The following is a 21,024-nucleotide window of genomic DNA, read 5'->3' as shown; positions in this document are numbered from 1 at the left end:
TCAGATCAGGTCATGGATCATCATGACATCCACACTCATCTGTACTGTACCTCTGTACCTTTTGCAAACTTTCAATAAAATATTCAATCAATCAACCACCCACCCAAAGCACAGAGAGATCCAGGTTGAAGAAGACAAATATTTTTATTTTGGACGATCGTATATATATACAGCTCTGTAGGGCACTTGGTCATAAGTACTCCAAGCGAGATCTACTTCAGAAAAATGAGACGGCAATGTTAAGGCTGGCACAAAAGGGATAAAACAATACAGAAATTAAAAGATTATAACAAAACATTTAACGGCAGCAGCCGGGGAGAGACACGGCTCCCCACATATCTGCAAACAAAAGCATACATAAACTTTCTTCATCAAAATAACTCAATGCCATAATTGGTAAAGATTTAAACGCTGAATGAAAAATAGCCGTTATGTTCATCAGGGATTGGCAGTTCCTTGATATGCAGATGGAGGGATAGATTAACAAGTGACGGTGGGCGATATTGACTGAATATACAATAGGGGAAGATATAACACTTGATTTACAGTAACAGATATCTGCCCTTCTGCAAACAAGTGGGGTCAACAACAGACTTGTACGTAAGTGTTTAACGGGAATTGGCATAACGAATAATGTGGGGAGAAAAATGTATTAAAATAAATGTATTAAAGAAAACGAATCATAAAAAGATAATGCAAATTATTGTGCTACATATTGTGATTACGGTTACTAAAATGAGATCTTGCTTTGAAGATCCAGTCAACAAAATCATTTAATAGATTTTAGGATATATATAATCATCATATTGACCGTTTTCTACCAGAGCATATTAAAAAAAATCAAAGATACAATAAATTCTGCTGAAGCTACCTGAATACAAGTGGATTTCAATACACTGAAATTGACACTTAACATTTGAACACCATCTTCCCTCAGTAGCCCAATTCTCTCCCTGGACACTTTCTTCCCAGTGCTGTATTATGTCAACCGTGTGCCGAGTCAGCTCACCTGCGAGAGCAATTAGTAGTCATTCTGTCTCCTATTTGGTCAGTTTTAAAATTGGCTTGATCTCAGCCGATAGCATCAGAGCGGAGATCTGAGCGTTGATTTTTCTTCATGTTGTCCAATCACCAGTTTGCACCTACAGGTGCTGTACAAGACAGAAAGGTGGAAAAAGAGTTAATCAAGGAGAAAGGAGAGGTGGCTTGTGTGTATGTGAGGCGAGAGAGAGAACAAGATGAGAGAAGAGGCGAGAGAAAGAGAGACAGACAGACAAGCAATGGCATAGATAGTATAAAAAGCAAAATGTGATGCAGCAGAAATGAAATTAAGACATCAAGTACAGGAAATTAAACAAAGGCGAGACATGGAGTGAAACAGAGCAAAGGAAGGCGAGTCAGAACTGCCATTTGAATTTATTAAGTCTCCTATCTTAAAAGGTAGGGTAAGTGATATTTTTTGTTAAATAGCTCTATATTCTGGTAGTCCTCATTGTTATAGAGTGTTTGTTCAGTAACAGGAGTCTCTCTGTCTCTCCAGCTCTTTGGTAAACAGAAATAGCGTTTTCATGTCAGGATACCAATGTTAACCAATCAGGAGAAAGAACTCACACAGGATACAGATTAAACAAGTGAAATTGGAGGTAATGACAAATAAATGAGCAGACAAAATTGGAACTGGAACAGTATAAAATTTAAGCTGATAAATGGGTACTCTCCTGATTACCAGGTTTTATTATCAGAATATAGTGCTTTAGCTTTTTAACAAAAAACGTTTTGTTTTAACCAAATAATATCACTTACCATTTTTGTAAAGTATTTATCTTGATATCTTTCTAGAATCTATCTATAAATGCACGGAATCTCTGCACATCTGTCCGTTCCCCATGTAGTAAGTAAAAATGGTTCAAAGATTATGCAGTATGCTCTGTATTTTCTATTGTGAGACTGATGTTAGGAGAGCTGTAATAGGAAACAGCCCAGGGAAGGCAAAGTGAAAAAGAAAGGTTTCAGGAACATTCACAAATAGTGAAAATAGTACATAGTTGTGAGCATGTTCAACAACAACCAATGTTATGTCCACCTTCGGTCAGTAGAAGGCTATGATGCACTATGATTACATGCTCATTTTGATTTACAAGATCAACTTTGTATATAACTCTCACCAATAAAGTAAAGCAGTAAGAAAAGTAAAGTATTTCCACACTGTGGACTAAGCCATTAATTTTGAATGCCTTTTTCTACATGTCTGCTGTTTTGGCGCCCCACGCTGGCTGCACAGTGTCACGTATGACAACTATGACTTGTTTGACAACAATTACCCATATGGATGCATTAGAGAACCAATTACCCAACATCAGCACCCCCAGCTGCATATATGGTGTAGATATATTGCCACTGCAAATAAATGAATATGTTTAAAAAGAAATTAAGCTCTGTTGTTGGTGTAGTGGCAAACACCTAAACATAGACAGGTTGAAATCCTATGATGCAGTCAGGAGGCCTCCAGATCAAAGATTTACCTACAGGTAGGTAAGGTACAGGTAGGCAAGGTACTACAGTAGTGAGGCTAAATGCCTCAGAGGGAGGAATGTAGTCACCAGTTTGCACCTAAATATAGACAGGTTGAAATCCTATGATACAGTCAGAAGGCCTCCAGATGTTTCAGTACTTGAGTAAATGTACTTCACGGTTATACAGATGTTTCTACTTGAGGCAGCAGCACTCAGAGCATCTGGGAAGGCAGTGGTGTGTTCTAGAAGCAGGGTTTGTACCGTAAGTTCCCAGAAATGAGATGATCAACAATGTTATTGTGTTGTTGCGCAAGAACAGGACCAGACCAAAAAAGGAGGGGGCGAATCAAAAGAAGAATTGCAAGATCGGGTCCTTTAAATGTGAGGAGAGGGTTTCTGCAAGAGTTCTGAGGATGAGAGGGAGGGGGTAGTTGAACTATGAGGGCTTGGGAGCTGACTGCCTGCTAACTTCTATGCTGTAACCTGCCTGCATGCAAATAAAGAGATGATCTGTCTGGACTAAGATTCTTTCCATCCATCCATACACCTGGTGATAGAATATCCTAGTCTACAGATATCCACTTCATTGGCCTCCGGATGGATGGGCTGCAGTTAGTCACAGAGAGGAGGATGAGGGACAAACTAAACTCCATTCTGGAGAACCCCTCCCATCCACTCTATGGAGAGCTGCAGAAGAGGGTGAGCACCGTCAGCCAGAGGCTCACTCTCCCGCTGATGAAAATGGAGCGGTACAGACCTTCCTTTGTGCCAACTGCCATCAGACTGCAAAATGCATGAGAACTCTCTCCCTGGTACTAAATGCATGTGGTTCTGTGTAGGCTTTGTTCATGTGTGATTGTGTCCATGTGTGTGTCTGATGTGTTTTTGTATCGTCTCGTATATTTATTTTATCACATTATGCTGCTGTAACGCCTCAATTTCACTTCGGAGATTAATAAAGTATATCTCATCTCTCATAAATGGAAAAAAATGTTTATTCATAGTGTTGGATAGTGGATTTGATGGTCAGTTAATCAACTAGTAGACTTTATTCTGAGAAACCCCATGAAGATGCCGGTGAGATTCAATCCCAGGTGGAGTTACTCATGGCTCCAGAGACATAGGTTTAAATCACTACACAATGACTGGGCCTGACGACCAAAACGATATGAATGCAGTGCAAAGATTTTTTTAATATTTACCAGCATGCGACCTACCGTCTCCATTGTTGCGGTTATTCTGCCATCTCATTTGCCCAGGACGGGTGCCAGGGCGATGGTTCCTCCTCTGGGGTCCCGAGTTCTGTCTGTTAGGACCCCCTCTTCTTGGTCCCTGGGGCGAGGAGGGAAAGGCCACTGTAACTTTAGACGCCTCCAACATTTACTCACATTAGAGTATTCTTTACGATTGCGTGTGTGTGTTACTACACTTGTGAGGACCAAATGTCCCCACAAGTATAATAGAATTTGAGAAATAGACGTTGGACAATGTTTCTGGTCCTCACAAGAAAAATGGTTGTTTTATGGTTGAAAATATATTTTTTGAATTTTTTAATTAAACTAAACTAAATTTATTATAGAGAGACTACTGACATTAATGACCCATAAATTGACCCCACTGACTTTTTTGTATAATTCTTTTGTGTATTTTTTTTAATTCATTTTAAATCTTTCTTTAATAATATATATATTCTACTGTGTATACTTTATTTTTTATTTATTTTGACTTGTTTTCATTTTTCATCGCAATTGTGTCTTATTTGTTTGTATTGTCCTTTGTGTTAATGGAACATTAAGATACTAGGGTTGTGGCTTACATATACATACATTCACTGTTTTTGTATGCCTTTAGTTATAGACCTGTATGTGAAAATATAAAATAAAAAAACCTTGAACAAAAAAAAAAAAAAACTAAATTTATAATTAGAAAATATATATATATCTCTGCTGTCCAGCCCGAAACTGCTAACTCCAAAACGTTCATTGTTCAGGAAACGAAAAAACAAAATATAAGTTTTTCAGAAAATGAAGAAAACCTTATATTTTTAAAACAAAGCAATACTACCTCGTCAAAGTTGGTATAGTGACTGTATATATTGTGAGATACTTGCATGTGTCATTATATTATCAACACTTTACCCAAATCGCGGGTAAATCAACACTTTACCCAGCGCGAGTGGAGTTAGAAGTTTCAGACGAGCAGAAATCAAGCTGAAATGGAGTTAGGTGTCCAAACAACAGTAGCTCCACTCGCTGCTGAGAGAGGTTTCAAAAGGGTACAGATTCCCAAAAGCTAACAATGGATCTCCAAGCTCACAATGCATCACAACAACGTGTGAATTAATGCCCTGATGCTTCATGACACTTATTATATAGGCCTACAACAATAAACAGGACTTTAAATATTACAATAACTTCTGCTAAGAGGTAGTAGAACACTAGCGCGACAGAAATGCTATGAACGTCTTTCTTCTTATCACAATGCTCTCCTCATTAAACACTTCATAGATTTTAGAAATATAATTACTTGTTTTCATAACATTAGCGTCAGTGCTGTTTGATAAACAGGTACACTGCATAGTTTTTAACAGACTACGGGGAGTCTGTTTACGTGTTGTTCCTCCTCGTTCACTGCGCACCGTGCACTGCTAATGCTGTGCTGTAGCACTGTGTAGAGGAGAGGGGGGAGTTGTTTGTTTTTGACGGACAGTTTGAGGATCCAATGGAGTTGGGAGTTTTCGTCTGAGGCGCTTTTTAATACTTTTCATTGGTTCAAATGTTTAGATTTTTTACGCAGATGTGAAGGGTGTTCAATAGCGTCGATTTATGAAAAAAAAAACCTGAAAATGGAGTTAGCTGTTGTGTATGTGTATGTTTGTATATTGTTTTTGTTGAAAAATGTATCTATTCGAATATAATTGTATTGTCGATATGATAATAAAAACAATTGATAACAAAACAAAAAAAAGAAAAATATTCCAGCTGGGGTTATGTTTAAGATTACACTTAATTGCGTGCTGGTGTCGTGAACCGAAAATTTCAGATCTACAAGCTCTTGTGGGCTTGTAGATCAGCTATTTTCGGTTTTAGGCTTATGGTTACAAATGGCATCCATAAAATCTTTAAGTCTTAAAATGTTGATGTCATCAACAAGTAATACAGACGTGTGTGTGTGTATGTGTGCGTGCATGCCACACTTGTGTGGAGGAGGGGGTATGTCACTCTGGACAAGAGTAAAGGCTCAAAGCCATGTACACGTAACATCCAAAATACACATGGTATAGTTGGTTGCAATACTGCTAAAATAACAATCCTGATTACACTCGTCTTATCTATGATGATAGATTATACTGAGAAAGATTATTGTATCTCAATGTGTCAATATTGTACAATTATCAATACTGGAGACAAAAAACATATACATTTGTAGTGTTCTGCTACTAACCATGTTTCCTCTCCATCTCCTCTCTTGCTGCTCCTCCCCTGACAAGCTGGAAAATTCTCCTTTCTCCCCCTGATCACTGGATTCATCATACTCTGCATTCTGATCACTGACAAGAGAGACAGAGCAGAGTTAGTAGAGAGTTAGAACAAAGGTCACATATATCTTTCCATTTAACATGGATTCAGCTGAACAATATGCCCTCTGTAGTGTCACCTCCAGGTACATTGGGGGTGCCGTCAAAGACTTCATGGACACTGGATAGTAACCATAGACTGTAACCCATGAAAAGATCTATTCTCCCCCTATCGGTTCACAACTCGGACGGCGCTGATTCGACTAGCAGACCTTCGTAGGGGGGCACTCGCGCCTGGAGGGCGAGGGCGCGCCTCCTCGGACTCAAGCTCAGCTGAGTCGGCGCGCCTCCGTCATGGACAATAACTATTATCACGCGTGCGTGTGAACGCGTGTTCAGCGTTCCCCTAGCGTAGCTTCCTGGTTGCCATGTGGGGGGGGACAACAAAAGCCAGGTCGGCCTCGCATCAAAGCCACGCCTCGCGCCTCCTCCTCGCGCCGCCTCGTATCAAAGCCCCGCCTCGCGCCTCCTCCTCGCCAGCCTCGCGTAAAAAACCCTGTCTCGAAAAGCCCCGCGCCGAAGCCCAGTGCCTATAAGCGAGCGCTCCTCTTTCAATTTCCCTGGAATGCCAATTTCCCTGTGACATATATACACACAGCTCAATATTGTGATTACCATAACAAATTCACTACTATTGCTTTTCGTCTGCGCATCTATTCAACTGTCTTAGGTACCTTAGGTAGATTAGGTAACACATACATTTGCACCATAAAATTAAATCTAAACACCACATTAGGGTTAGGAGGGGCAATATTTGATGTGAAAAATATCAGCACAAGCCAATTTGTTTCATGTTATGATCCTAAACTAAATTAATGCAAAAAAGGGGGGGAGGGAGATCAATTACATTTCAATTACAAATCTGCCAAGTGGCCTTTTAAATGCATCTCGCCTCAAAACGCAAACAACCTACTAATAATCATATTCATGTAGTCTCACCTCCTGACCCCCTGGGGGTACTGTTTGAGACTTCCTCCAGGTATGGTCACCTTCACCCCCTCCAGCCTCTCCTGCCTCCTCCGCTCCAGATCGTACCTCAGGTCCCCAGGGTCTCGGACCATCTGTTGCTGCTGCTGCTGCTGCTGTCTGGGGGGCTGTTCACACACTCAAACCAATCAAAACTCTACACATCATCATCACAGACCAATCTCAACAGATGAGGTTAATTCATTCTACATTACAAGCTGTATCCAATACAGAAGTTTTTTCACTGCCTAGTCAACAAAAAACACTGCATATTGTTGCTGTCAGGCAGAAACCTCTTATCTCCAATTGTTTACTTTTTTCGTAGATTTAACGCCCTATGATCATACTACAGCGTCACACAAAAGTATCAAAAGTAGCAGATCCACAAGCTCAAAACACCGCACGAAGCGTGCTTGTAGATCTGCTATTTTTGCCATTATTGAATTTGAACCCTGAAAAGTAACAGTTTTGGACATATGAGGTTTCCACCCGACAGAGACGATATCCTGTATACATATTCAGGAAATATAGGTTCAATGGGATGTTTTGAGGTATTTGTGTCAAATAGATTGAGCTGTTGTTATACCTGCATGTCTCCCAATCTGGAAAACAGAGAATCATCGTGCATGTCTCCCAGTCTGGAGAACAGGGGTTCGTCTTCAGGTAATGCAGTCATATTCATATTGAAGCGCCTGAGGAAGGAAAAAAAGAATTGCACACGCTTTTCAGAAGCACTTTTAGATTGCCACTATTGTTGTCCATATAGTTTTCATAATAATATTGTATGATATTTATTGTATTGTTTGGTTAAGGTGCATTAAGACCGGACCCAGAAATAAAATAATCAGCAACGGCGATGTAAGTCACCAGTGTTTGTGTTTAACATGGTAAAAATAGCAAGTAAAACATGTGCTTAAGGTCCAAGAGATTAGTCTTGGCGCTCTTTTCCTAGTACCAATACATCTAAATCCACTGCTTTTAAAACCAATCCTAACATCCCATTATTTTTTGAGAGAGATTAGGCAGATCTCTCTGATCGTGGGGCCCAGAGTTCAATTAATCCATATCAGAGTGGATCAGATTTGGAATTTGTGTCATTCAAAAACTAACAGGGATCTCTTTGATATCGGATCTGCGATCATAGACTGATTTCAGAAAACATGTCAATAAAAAAATCTAAATCTGATCAGATATGGATTAAAAGTTTTGCTGGCTATGTGTGCGAGATTAACCAGAGATTCTCTCTCTCACTAATCCATTCAGTCTTCACATTGACTTAACATTGAATAACATCTACCGTGGAAACAATAAACCTTTACCTTTTATAATTCTGGTTCTGTGCTTTCGTGGCCAGCACCTAAAACATTCAGGAGTGCATCGCCCCTTTTCTATCTTAACTGGTTAGTAAGTGAAACTGTGTGGTCAGCTGGAGACTGTGTTCATTTCGTCAACTAGAATTATGATGAAAAATGTTCGTTGACTACCTTTTTTCACTGATAAAAACTAGACTAAAACTGCAACATTTCAGATGACTAAAATGCGACTAAAACTAAATGGAATTTTAATCGAAAGACTGACTAAAACTAAATGAATATTTGCTGTCAAAATGAACACTGTTGGGAGACATACCTGTTCAGAGTTAGCTGCTCCACTGCCTGCTCCTTCTCGGGGGAGACGGCCTCCTTGAGAACCCTAAAACGCTCATTCAGTGTGGTTCCATAACCTCCAAAATACACCTCTGTGGAGATGAAGGCAAAAATGGGCAAAAGATTAAGTCCACAAAATAAGCGGGTACTTTCAACATCATTTATCCTTTATTAGGATCCCTGGTAGCCATTACCAAGGCAATGTGGGGTTCACAGGAATAGACCATTCTGAATTGAATTAACGCATTACTGAAATTACAAGTAGAACGACACTAGCAGCCACAGACATAACTGACAAGTAGTCACTAGAACCTTACTTTAAATAGACGTTGTGTGCCTCATTAACTGAGGTGTTGTTTACATTGGTTAGGTATTTACCCAACTCCCTCATATAGTGACTCACTGAATATGGAGGGCAGTGTTGTGCCTTGCTCAAGGACACTTACATACTGCATGGCTTTTTTTAGGACCACAATGGAAACAAGTCCCCAGGACTTTAATGTCTTAGTGTACCACGTGCTGTTTACAGTTCTGACTAATAAAGTATTCAATTTTGTTGGATCAATCCTGTTAAAAATGCAGTGCCATGATTTTTTATGAATTTCGAGGCAATACTCCTAGTCCACTCAATGTTAAAATCTGCAAAGATGTCATGGCTGTGTATTACCCATTTGTCATTGTAAGTTGCACGTTTCTCTGATAAATGGGCAGATAGGAACAGGTCCTAATTTGTGAATTTGTGAAACCTGCGATTTGTGAAACCTGCGATTTGTGAAACCCATATACTAGGGCTGAGTTTAATAAACTAGCAAAATATGTAAAATAATTATGTTTTGGTAGCCATACAGCCAACCAGTTGAAGAAAATGCATATTGAACATGTATTCTATTGCTAGTTTGACCACTATAAATACTATTTAATCTTAAGATAACTAATAACCAAAAATAGGCTATTTTCGGAGAGTGACGCTTCCATTGATGACATGCTGACTTCTATGTAATCCAAATGACTGAAATCAGTCGTGGCTACTGAGAACTTTAATCCATGCAATCAATGTTTAACCATGCCCACTCTGCCAAGTGAATGTTTATACACTGCACACACACCTTTAACCTGATGCACCAGTGTGATGATCTCCTGGGCAAACGTCCCAGTGTGCATGGAGCTCTCGTGGTAGGTTCCAGAATGCTCCAGCATGGGCAGGAAGTCGAGACGCTGGCGGCCCACGTTGACCAGGTCCAGAGACAACTGTCTGTCTGAGGAGTAACACAGCAGGCTGCAGGAGGAGGAAACGGGAATCAGAACCAGCGTTAAAAGGGATGGGGGAGATAGCTGCTGGGTTGATGAGCCCAAATGGTATAAAGAATGTGAACAGTTTAAGATTATAAACATGCTCTGACGAGTGACGACTTAAGGCTAGCAACATAATGTTTTAGTCCAATTGCTCAAATGCATAACTAGAAATTTTGGCTATCATATCTGAATTTGAAACAAAAGTGACTTCATTACCATACCGCAGAAACTTACCTGTCACACAACCTCATGGACAGAACAGCCTGCCTATCCTAACAACATGCTATATAAATCCTAAAACCAAAAGTATATAGCTTCTGAAGGAAGCGAATAAAAGAGGGAGATTAAAACGACTCTGAATATGGTTTTCTTTTAAATGAAAAGGTTTGAAATGTCAGCCGGAAACTGAAAAGTTCACTTTCAGTAACTGTGACAGTTCAGAGGTCAGTGTAAGGGGGCCGGGGTGAAAGTTCACACTTCTTTCCCTTTCATTGCTCAGTCTCCATGTCCTTCTTGAACCTCTTGTCTCGGAGCTGGACGATGTTTCAAATGGACAGAATTAAATCACCTCTCAAGCTTCTCTTCTCCTGTTCACGGCACATCAAATATCTTCATGCATTGAGCCCACTGGAATGCCAGTTATTCATGCCACCAGTTATACCAGCTTTTTAAGCTTCACAGGAGCCATCTTGTCTGCTTGTTTCATGATGCATTCAGGTTTCTCCAGCCTGATGTGTTCTACACCTTCTTCAGAGCAGTAAGCGAGGTCCTGATAAAATCCTCAGAATCCACAGAAATGTACCACCAATTATACATAACCCAATGATTTGTTTATCTTCAAGCATTTTCACTTTAGCTTCCAATCATCATCAGCATCATCAATGTGGCTGAGTGGTTTGAGAAACAATCAGTAACTTGAAGATCAGCTCCATCACAGGTAATGTCTACATAATGATCAGCCATGTGTTTTGTTCTGTCAGGCATCCTTGAGGAAGATCTCACACCTGTTCAATCATTGCAGGCTGCTCTGGTAAATGTTTTATACATAAATAAATACATCTTCAAATGTCCACTTCCTCTCCTTAGTTTCCGTGAGAATGTTCTTGACGTGCATGGCCAACATCCTCGCCATGTTTTCCCTCAGTATGAGAAAGGCCAAAAAAGCACTTGTGAGTCTTGTCAATCCATTGTTGCACCACAGCTGGACTTGCCTTGGTAAAGCGATATAGCTGTACAGCACCGCCTGGCCCTGGACACACAAAAATACTTGGTGACAGAGCCATAACATTTAACACAACGACACTTTCAGTTTGGGTCATGATCTGTAATGTTGCATCTTCATAATGGGAAAAGTTCTCAGCCGATGCCATTTCTTCTTTTATGCAATTACAGAAGGTCGAGTGAGTCCAGATCAGATTTCTCCATGTGGAAAATTGTTGGCTGCTGGTATATCAAATTTCTCCATTTGTTGCTCAGGCATCCTGAACAATGGTGAAGGTCTCAATTCTTCAGATGGCAAGAGAAGCATAAATGGTCATCATGGGTCAGTCGGCCAGTTCAGCCTCAGGCAGATGGTGTAGCATCAATCAATTCCAAAGCTGCTGGACTCACATTGGCCTTTAAAGTTAGTGATGTTTAATACATACTGTCTATCCAGTGTGATGATATCATGAGATCAAGACGTCGAAGGAGCACTCCTGTTCTTTAAGTATGAGAGGTTTTGCACCACTGAGGTTCATCCAGATTTATGGTGTGAGATAGATATTTACGCCCCATTGTTTTGTCCTCCAAAAACCAGAAGATGCTATGGACAGGTGATGTTAAAAATACACTACACCCATTCCTACATGAGAATGGTAATTTCCGTATTCTTCTTAGTAACCTTTATCTCTAAAAAGAAAAAAGGGGGGGTGGGGGGGTAAAGTAAAAAAAAAAAAAAAAGTCTGGAGTAGTGTTCAGTCAAAAAAATAATCATCAAGTTGATTACTTCAGAGGAACAAGAATGTTCTTGGGTTGAAAAACACTCAATACCAGAAATTCAGCATTGCTTTTTCTTCCTGGTAGTTATTGATGACATCTTCACCAAAACATCATCAGTGCTACGGTTTTCCTTGGAGAAAACAACACAGTCAGGTCATTTGAATCATATGTGCCATTGCCCAGTTGTCCTCATGAAAGTTCTAGCTTGGAAGGTTTGTTTGTTTGTTTGTTGTTGTTTGTTGGGGGGGGGGGTATTTCTTCTCCTTCCCTCCTTGCAAAAAACTGCCTCAGAATGTGATTCTCCCTCCTCATTCCTTTGTGGTTTCTCTTCATCTCTGTGATCTTCTGTAGCATGTAGGGATGCGAGGACCTTATGTAGCTTCAGTCATTTCTTCTTTTTTTTTTAAGATTTTCTTTGGGGGCTTTTTATACCTTTATTTAGAGAGGGACAGGGAAAGTAGGCTGACAGGAAATGGGGATAGAGATGGGGGGTGACATGCAGCAAAGGTCATCGGGAACGGGAGTCGAACCCGCGACACGCTGTCAGGCTGGCATTGCAGCCTAGGGTGCCTGGACCGTCACGCTACGGCCCAGGCCTGCTTCAGTCATTTCTTTATGTAACTCCCTTCATTTCTAGTCGACTAGTCTGTCCTGGGATCTATTGTAGGAATGCAAGGCTTCTCTGCAGTGTCGGTCTCTTCCATGTTCAAGTTACGAATCCATCCATTTGTCAGCTTAATACCAGCAGTCTGGTAGCATGTCTCACAACAATCTCAATGGAGGTGGATGATGTTTCCAGGTTTGTTGTTGATAACAGGCAGGCACAAATCAGCATCTCAAATTCCTGATTATTCCTCCACATTTTCTTCTTGTAATCGAGAGGAATACCTTTGTGAACCATTACCATTAGTGTACATCTTCTTTTGACAAATGTAAGTTTCCACATGTGCTCAAAAATGCATGTAGAACAGTGAAGTTGAAATGATGCAGCATAAGTGAGCCATGTGTCCATTACCTAGGGGGGCAAATGGAAGTATGTGGCAAACCATGGTCAGACACTCCTCAAATCTTTTCAGCAAGGCATTATTTTAAAGTCTTTAGGGACTTTTTCAATTTTTCTTTCCTTCGTGAGGAAAAGGGCAAGGCCTACTTCCAAAAGCTTTTGAAATGTAAGAGATTTCCCTTTCTCATAAGATGAGTGGTTTACAATTCAGAGGTGCTGGTGATGTCTACAGCCGTGCAGTCTCATGAAAGTCATCTGTATTATCAGTGTTTTTCCAACTGTAGCATGTGATCTTCATGGGTTTTCTGTAAACTCTTCTCACAGTATCGTTCAGTGAGCTCTGGGGAAAAAAGCATGAACTTCCACCCTTCTCCTTAGTATTTTTTAAAAACAATATACTCTACCTGTTTCGATTCACGGGCCGACTCATGTCCACTTTGATGGTCAGCGTCTCCTCGGTTACAACGGTCATTTCATTGGTGTTTTGCTGGCTGTTCCATTTGTGCTCCCGCCCACGGGGAATTTTAGGCTCCATGTCTTCTTCATTGGCGTTTTGCTGGCTGTTCCATTTGTCCGCCCGCCCACGGGGCATTTTAGGCTCCATGTCCTCCTCTGTCCAGCCGGGATCCTCTTCCCTGGAGTCCATGTAAAAGTCTCCCACACCAGCAGAGCGGTTCTCCCGCCTTTGGGGTTGCTGCGGAGGACCGTGCCGCTCCTGAGGAAGCTGCTGTAAAGGAGGGTGATTTCTAGGGGGACCATTTCCCATCCTTCCCCTGCCCCAGCTGGAGTTCATCCTCCCTCTTCCTGGATCAGGGGGGCTTCTGTCTCTGTAATTCGACGGACCGCCTCCGTCAGGAAAGCCTGTGGGGCTGGTTCTGTCTCGTCGCATAGGGCTCCTACTTGATTCACGATCACGACCAGGGTCTCCACCGTCATCGTGAAGGGGTCGATGCCTCAATTCTTCCCTGGCGTTGGATCTGTTCAGCATCCTGAACTGCTCATGCAAGGAACCTTTTTGTAGGGGCCGACTCTCTCCATCCAAGTCCAGGTCACGGTCCCATTGCGGCGGTCCACTGTTTGTGATGCCGTGATCGTGTTCAACGATAACTGGTCGTGCACCCCGATCCTCCCTGTGGGAGAAGCCTTTCTGGGGACCCCTGAGTTCTCGATCACCTCCTCCAAACCCATCTCTAGGCTTCTCTGGTGAACTAAACTCCTCTTCTTCATTCCCGTACCTGTGTTGACATAAGAGCAGGTGAAACTGTTCAACAATGATATACAAGAACAGTGATGTTATTTGCCTCACTCGTATAGTGAGATTTATTCTATTTCAAAAGAAATTAACTAAATCAACAGTCAGAAATTACCTTTAGGATTAGAATTGGCAAAATGGTGGACAGTTAATTAACATCTATGTTCACCATATCAAGACAATTTACAAGGGTTAGAATATAAAAAGCAAGAAATAATGCTTCTAAAGAATGTGACAATAGCGAACGACGAATGAGGTGCAGGTCAGGTTTTCCTGAAAAGCAGGAAAGACGGCAGCTCCTCAGCATTCTTCTTTTCTGTTTTCCCCCTTGATAGCAGCATGAACCACTCTTATTTTAAACTTTACCCATGGTTCAAAGCATCATCCATCTCTCTTCTTTGCCTGTTTGAGAAGGCAGGGCTTCTTTCATGGTGTGGTTCTGCTCTTCGTTGTTCCTTGTACGGACCCTGTGGGTCTTTCCTTCCCTCTCTTTGTCCATGGTCATGCGATCTTGACCGGGCACCTCTGTCCCTTGACCTCCCGCGACCCTCTCTCGCCCAGTTTATCACAGGCTGCTCTCTCTGTTGTTGGTGGTTGGGATGTGATGGAGCTGTGGGGTTCGGCAAGAATCTCTCCCTAGGCAGCCTCTGAGGCGACAGGTGTTGCCTTTCCTCATCTTCAAAGACCCTCAAGTCTCCTCTTCCTCTGTCACCACCTTCATGTCTGTGGAAAGGCTGCTTTGGAGACAGCCTCCTACGCTCTGCATAGCTTGGCTCTCGAGGCTGGGAGGGCGGTGTTCTCCGGCAGAACTCTTCTGGATGGGGGTGATGTTGTTGCCCAGGCTGACGTGTTTCCCGGAAGGGAGGGCTTCGTCTCTTGCCCGCTTGGCGAGTCTCTTCTCTGAAGGGAGGCGTTCGTCTCTTTGGCGCTTGGCGAGTCTCCTCTCTGAAATAGTTCCAATGTTCTCCAGAATCGTCTCTAGGGTGTCTGTTACGCTCGAACGGTATCCCATCCGTTTCTGCCGGCCCCATGTGCGATCCCGAGTCAACATTCCAAGGAGGCCTCCGTGAATGGCTTCCTGCGCCTTCATGCCTTGGGGGACTCGATCTGTAAAAGGAACATTTGACAGGGCAATTAATAAAAACATCTTTTTTAAATAGTCCAAGCATACTCAATACAGTTCTGAAATTGTTCGTGAGGAATCAGTTATGCAGATCAATATGATGAAAATGTATTCACCTGTAGCGTGGCGATCGCGACCTCTGTCTTGACATTTTATCCACCTTAGAGAAAAAAAGAAAAGTATAAATATATAAAAGAAAAACACAGCAAATATGTTGTTGTAAGCAAAACAAACCGTGCAGCTTAACAAGTGCAAAGAAATGTTAATTATTTAATAATTATGCAGAAAACCTTGTTTGTAGTGGAAGTGCCCGGAGGCCTAAACAATCTAGTGACCAGTATTTCCAAGTCTGCTTATTTGCTGCAACTTTTGGCTTGTTTTTTTTCCAGACTTGCGGCTTGTCGCGGGTTGCCGCTTTTTATGCTCATTGTAAAAACGCGGTGGCTTCTTTGGCAAATCTAACAAGCCAACATTTCTTTGATGTATATACTATAATTCCCCATAGGTTTGTGGAGAAGTGTGAATCACATTGATTAACAGAATCGTTCTGGTGTCTACTTATTAAGCCCCTGGCTCAAATGTGTGTAATGCTCTAATAAATAACCAAAACTAAATGATAATAAATTATTAGGAATACATAGCCATATTTTAGGGCTTGTTATGGCTTGTTTTTCGAGGTGCGATGTGGCTTATTTCTCTAGCAAGATTTGGCTCATTAGCTTATTTCTCTCACGAGACCTGGCAACACTGCTTGTGACCAAGCCAAGGTAGAAACCATCTCAAACCGATGGAACACAACGCACTTCATTTTTGTAGCATTGTGGCCCAACTGCAAAATATGTTAGACCTAGCCTTGGATCAAGACCATCATGGATGTATTTGATCAAGTCTTGACTTTTACTTTCATATCTACAAAAGTAAAAGTCAAGACTTGATCAGATACATCTATGGTAAGTCTTGATCCAAGGCTAATGTAGTGCTGTTCCTCGCCAGAGCTGGCGAAAACTTCTGGGAACTCAGATTAATGTAGTGCTAAAAGTATTTAGCACGAGGGTGTGTCACAGTGCAAAAAAACTTAAGAAAAAGGGCTTGCCTTGTATATCATTCAGTTATTTTCGGCAGGCTAACTTGTGACACCGTCGTACTTACGTATAAACGAAGCTTAACCGCGTAGCATTAGCATAATATAGTTACTACAGCAACACAAAGCATCTACATGTAGCATGCAGTCAGTGGTATAAAGTTACTACGTACATTTACTCAAAATACCGTACTTAAGTACCATTTTGAGCCGTTTTTAACTTCACTTGAGTATTTCCATTTTTCTGTACTTTTACCTCTACATCTCAGAGGCAAATATTGCACTTTTACTCCACTACAATTATTTAAAAACTTGACATACTTTTTACAAAACATACATTAAACCCTTCAGCCCTACATACACTTCGGCCATATGAAAATGGCAGATCTACACGCTCACTCTCAATGCGACTTATTGTGAAACTGCAATTTTCAAAAGATTTTTATACATTTTAAAAAACGTGTGAAGTGGGACATTGTGCATAATGAGTACTTTTGGTACTTTAAGTACATTTTGATGCCAATACTTTTGTATTTTGTACCTTTACTTAATTTTGAATTCCTTACTTTGAAACAGAGTCTGTTGAGTGTTTCTACATTGCAGTATTGATACTATTGATACTAAAAAAATGTGAATACTTTTTCCACCACCGTATATCATGCACTTTAACAACCAAGAAGCCCCGGTCTTAATGCAAACCGTTGTAAAACTCTTTAACCAAACTGTTCATGAGGTGAAAGTTACAATATTCAGCTGCGACACGCATGTGCCACATGAAGCTAACAGGCTAACGTTAGCCGACGTCCAACTCCTAACTAAAGACTCGTTTATACTGAAGTCTCGTCAATAACACATTTTCACTTGTAAATGCTTCACTTTTTTTGTCGATATAATGAATACATAACATTAACATAATAAATGTTTATATGATATATCTTACCTCAGTGCACGTCCCCCGGGCTCAGTGACTATAACTAAACTAAATGTCTATCTAGAGGATATTATTACACGACGACAGCAACGCATTGAAACAACCACAAATAGCAACAGAACAGAAGGATAATGGTAAATGTTGTTGTGCTATAATGTGTGTAAAACAAAGTATAGTCTTTATAATATAATGCAGAGCTGTTGTTGATGTGGATGGACGTCCTCCTTTTCCGCCTTGCACAGCAATGCCAGTGTTGCCAGGTTTTGTGAGACAAATGAGCAACCAGGTCCAGGGAAACGTGCCCAAAAAGAAGCACCTTGGGTCACGAGCAGGGTTGCCAGATCCGCTTGTTATAATTTCACCGCAATGTTTTATTTGAAAATAGCCGATCTACATCGCGACGCGTTGTGAGCTTGTAGATCTGCTATTTTCAAATAGCTGACGTATATGTTAAAGTGCTCATGTGGCCCATATAGTCGCTTCTTTTGGGATGGTTTTCCTAGACCTGGTTGCTTGTTTCTCTCACAGAATCTGGCGACACTGCACACGAGCACTTTAAACCTGGAAAGTCTGGTGGTGACGCGAGGTTACTTTAAAGTTTAAAGTAACCTCGCGTCACCAGACTTTAGGTTTAATGTTTAAACCTGTATGCATCGGCTATTTGAACATAGCAGATCTACAAGCTTGTTGTAGATCTGCTATGTTTGTACTTCCATGTACTGTTATGTACTGTCATGTACTGTTCTCATGTCTTACTAAATAAAGTACATCAATCAATCAATGTCCAAACAAATCGTGGGGAAAACATTTTGAATGTTTTTAGATTTAATATATTTTTAACACATGGGGGTCCCTGGCACAAAATGTTTTCAAATGGGGGTCCGCAGACAAAGACAAATTAATGTGGGGGTCCTTGACATGAAAATGTTTAAGAAACACTGGTTTAAACAACATTAGGAAACAAGCCCAAATAAGCAACTACACGAGACAATTAAGCCGGAAAAACCGCAACCCGCAGCTATCAATATTTACAAGCAACTTTACAGAAAAAACAAGCCCAAAGTCGCTTATAGTAAGCCGATCTGGCAACATTGCTTCCTCCTCATGGAATGATGGCGGGTTGCAACCAGCGTTGCCAGATTGTGCGAGAGAAATAAGCAACCATGTCTGTGAAAACAAGCGAGCTTGTAGATTGGCTATTTAAAAAAAGAAAAAATCTGGTACAGGGTCTGGAACAGAAATATTTTCAGATAGGGGTCCGTGGAAAAATACTAAACTTGAAAAAATATTAAACTTGGGGCCGGGGGTCCTTGACATGAAAATGTTTATGAAACACTGGTTTAAACAACATTAGGAAACAAGCCCAAATAAGCAACTACACTTAACACTTTAGAAACAAGCCCAAAAACCCAACCTGCAACTATCAATATTTACAAGCAACTTCACAGAAAAAGAAGCCCAAAGCCGCTTATAATAAGCGGACGTGGCAACACTGATGATGGCGGGTTATATTTTACAGTCTATGGCAGTAGTAGTAGTCCATGCACTCCGCCCTTGTTTGTGCCAAATCTGGGTTGAACATGATCAGTGGAGCTGCCTCTGGTGTTATGATCATGGACTTCATTTACGTTTTTGAAGTATTATACTTGTACTTAGCACAAAATACAGGGGGATCCCAATTTTGTGTCGAATCTTGTAGACCAGGCCCATATAGCAAGTTGCTGTACTCTGTCCTCTGATAACTTATCCAATTGGGGTGGTTGTATTTGGTCTGGTCTCCCTGCTCTTCTAGTGAGACATACTGAGACATTGACATATGTCTCATACTGGTTTGAGTTTGACACAAATTTTGACCTGAAGGTCAAATTTTTATTTCTCCCCAGAGCAAGCAGGCAGGCTCTTAGCTCAGTGGTGGAAATAATGTCAGCATTTGCATAGGAGACTTGCAAAGCAGACCCAGGACCTCAAATCCTGGGTAGAATAGAAAAGTTACATAACAAAGCTTTAATTGTGATTTCTTTATTTCAGTGGTTCTCAAACATGTTTTAATTTCAAGGACCCCATAACTCTGGACCACACTTTGAGAACCACTGCTCTATTTAATAGAGAATTAACATATTTTGATAATAATAGTTATGTGCATCCATGTGATGTTTTTCGTTATAGTTGTTCTATTTATAGTGGCTCATAGGAATAGACTATGTGACAAACAGGAATAGTTTGGTGACCACCGGAGAGACGGGTGACAGCCGGAATGTAGACGGCATCCGAGAGCAGTATGGGTTGGCGCCCCAGCCTGTGTCTTCCATGAGGAAGAAGCCCAACAAATCCACGGTGAGGCCTTTACGTCGGGGCTCGATCAACCCCGGCTGGGTCACCTGGGCGAGGGTGTATGTTGCGAGACCCGGAACCCCTGTTGACCCTAGGCTACAACACTGATGATACGTCCCAGGTGCATCCATGTGATGTTTTTTCGTTATAGTTATACCCCCTTGTCAAAGTCCAACAATTGTAATTTAGATGATGATTCGGAAAATGATAAATATTCATAACAGAGATGGACATTAAACAACTTCCAAGCCCAGCCACATTGTCACTCAAATTGCCTACCCTGAAAGAAATGCAGTGATATTGTTTTCACATCGCACAATGTTTTTGTGGGAGAATATAAGGCTAATCAGTTTTTAAAGTGGGATTTACTGATGGATAAATAAAAGCCTTTAACGATCACCCACCTATGGAAGACCATCAGTTCCTAAATTAAATAAATAAGAACCACCATGAAATAACAGAGAAAAAACAGAGAAATACACACATAAACTTATTTAATTAATTGTATGTTTTTTTTCTCCAACTTTTTATTTCATGAGACATATTTATTTTATCTATTTCATGGCATGGCCGTCTGTAATTCAGCAAGGACAGTGCTGGTGCTGGATCATTCCGGTGATCAGGTTAAACAGTGTGCTTCTATTGTGCATGTTGGCTCTACCCTACAATTTCATGTCAATAAGTCTGACGTGAAAAAGGTCTATTAGTAGATGATGGTTAGAAGTAATAATTACAGAATAAATGCTAAGGAGTACTGAATACATGAATATACTCAGCCTCAACAGTAAGTGTTGCCAAAACAGCAGCTCCTACTTATTCTATTGAGAGATTCCATACAAATAAAAATGAGTGTGTTATTTGGTATTATTCTTCACATTATGTTTATGTTGATGACAGCTGTGGAACCCGGTGTGTTGCACTGCGCTCTCTGTTGACCAACCTGAAAATCCTGCACTGCTGGATTTGTGAAATGACAGGGACCAGCTAAAACTGACAAATGAACTGTTCTATTCCAACACGTAAGGGTGATTTATGCTTACTTAGGCCCCGGTGTTGCGCAGGCATTACTGTCACAAAATGGTGTAAAAGCAACCCAAAAAAAGCGTGACATTTATGTTAAGCATTTTATGTATAAAGAAACTCCATTTTGCGTGTGCAAAGTCATCTATATTTGGAAAGCTGACTGACTTTGTGACCTATGACTATTTCAGGTGTTGGTCATGGTGTTGTGGGAATTTATCAATTTCACTGACACAAAAGGCTTGATGAAGTTTTATTGTTCTTTTTCAGCAGTTATCCATGCACCACATCTACAATATCATATTCCA

At 40.9% G+C, this 21,024-nt stretch overlaps 1 protein-coding gene across 2 annotated transcripts; it reads right to left on the bottom strand.

The window, feature by feature from the left end:
* Positions 1-130: 130 nt before the first annotated feature.
* On the bottom strand, positions 131-17,603 carry LOC311039413 (uncharacterized protein). Of its 2 annotated transcripts, none has more exons than XM_084049287.1 (11): positions 17,375-17,603; positions 15,470-15,513; positions 14,597-15,337; positions 13,383-14,213; positions 9,809-9,978; positions 8,686-8,794; positions 7,643-7,748; positions 7,030-7,184; positions 5,958-6,063; positions 3,731-3,845; positions 131-1,151 (listed from the first exon to the last, which is right to left on the bottom strand). In XM_084049287.1, the coding sequence occupies exons 2-11, from the start codon at positions 15,502-15,504 to the stop codon at positions 1,129-1,131; spliced, it is 2,391 nt and encodes a 796-aa protein (XP_083905413.1). In that variant the 5' UTR covers positions 15,505-15,513; positions 17,375-17,603; the 3' UTR covers positions 131-1,128. The 2 variants fall into 2 exon arrangements, with proteins under 2 accessions (XP_083905413.1, XP_083905414.1); XM_084049288.1 differs by having other exon boundaries at positions 131-1,142.
* Positions 17,604-21,024: the final 3,421 nt, after the last annotated feature.

This window comes from Gymnoscopelus microlampas, assembly GCF_963454915.1.
Source record: "Gymnoscopelus microlampas genome assembly, chromosome: 22".
NCBI classification, from domain to species: Eukaryota; Metazoa; Chordata; class Actinopteri; order Myctophiformes; family Myctophidae; genus Gymnoscopelus; species Gymnoscopelus microlampas.
The sequence above is the reverse complement of the archived record's forward strand: the minus strand, read 5'-3'. Positions and strand labels throughout refer to the sequence as shown.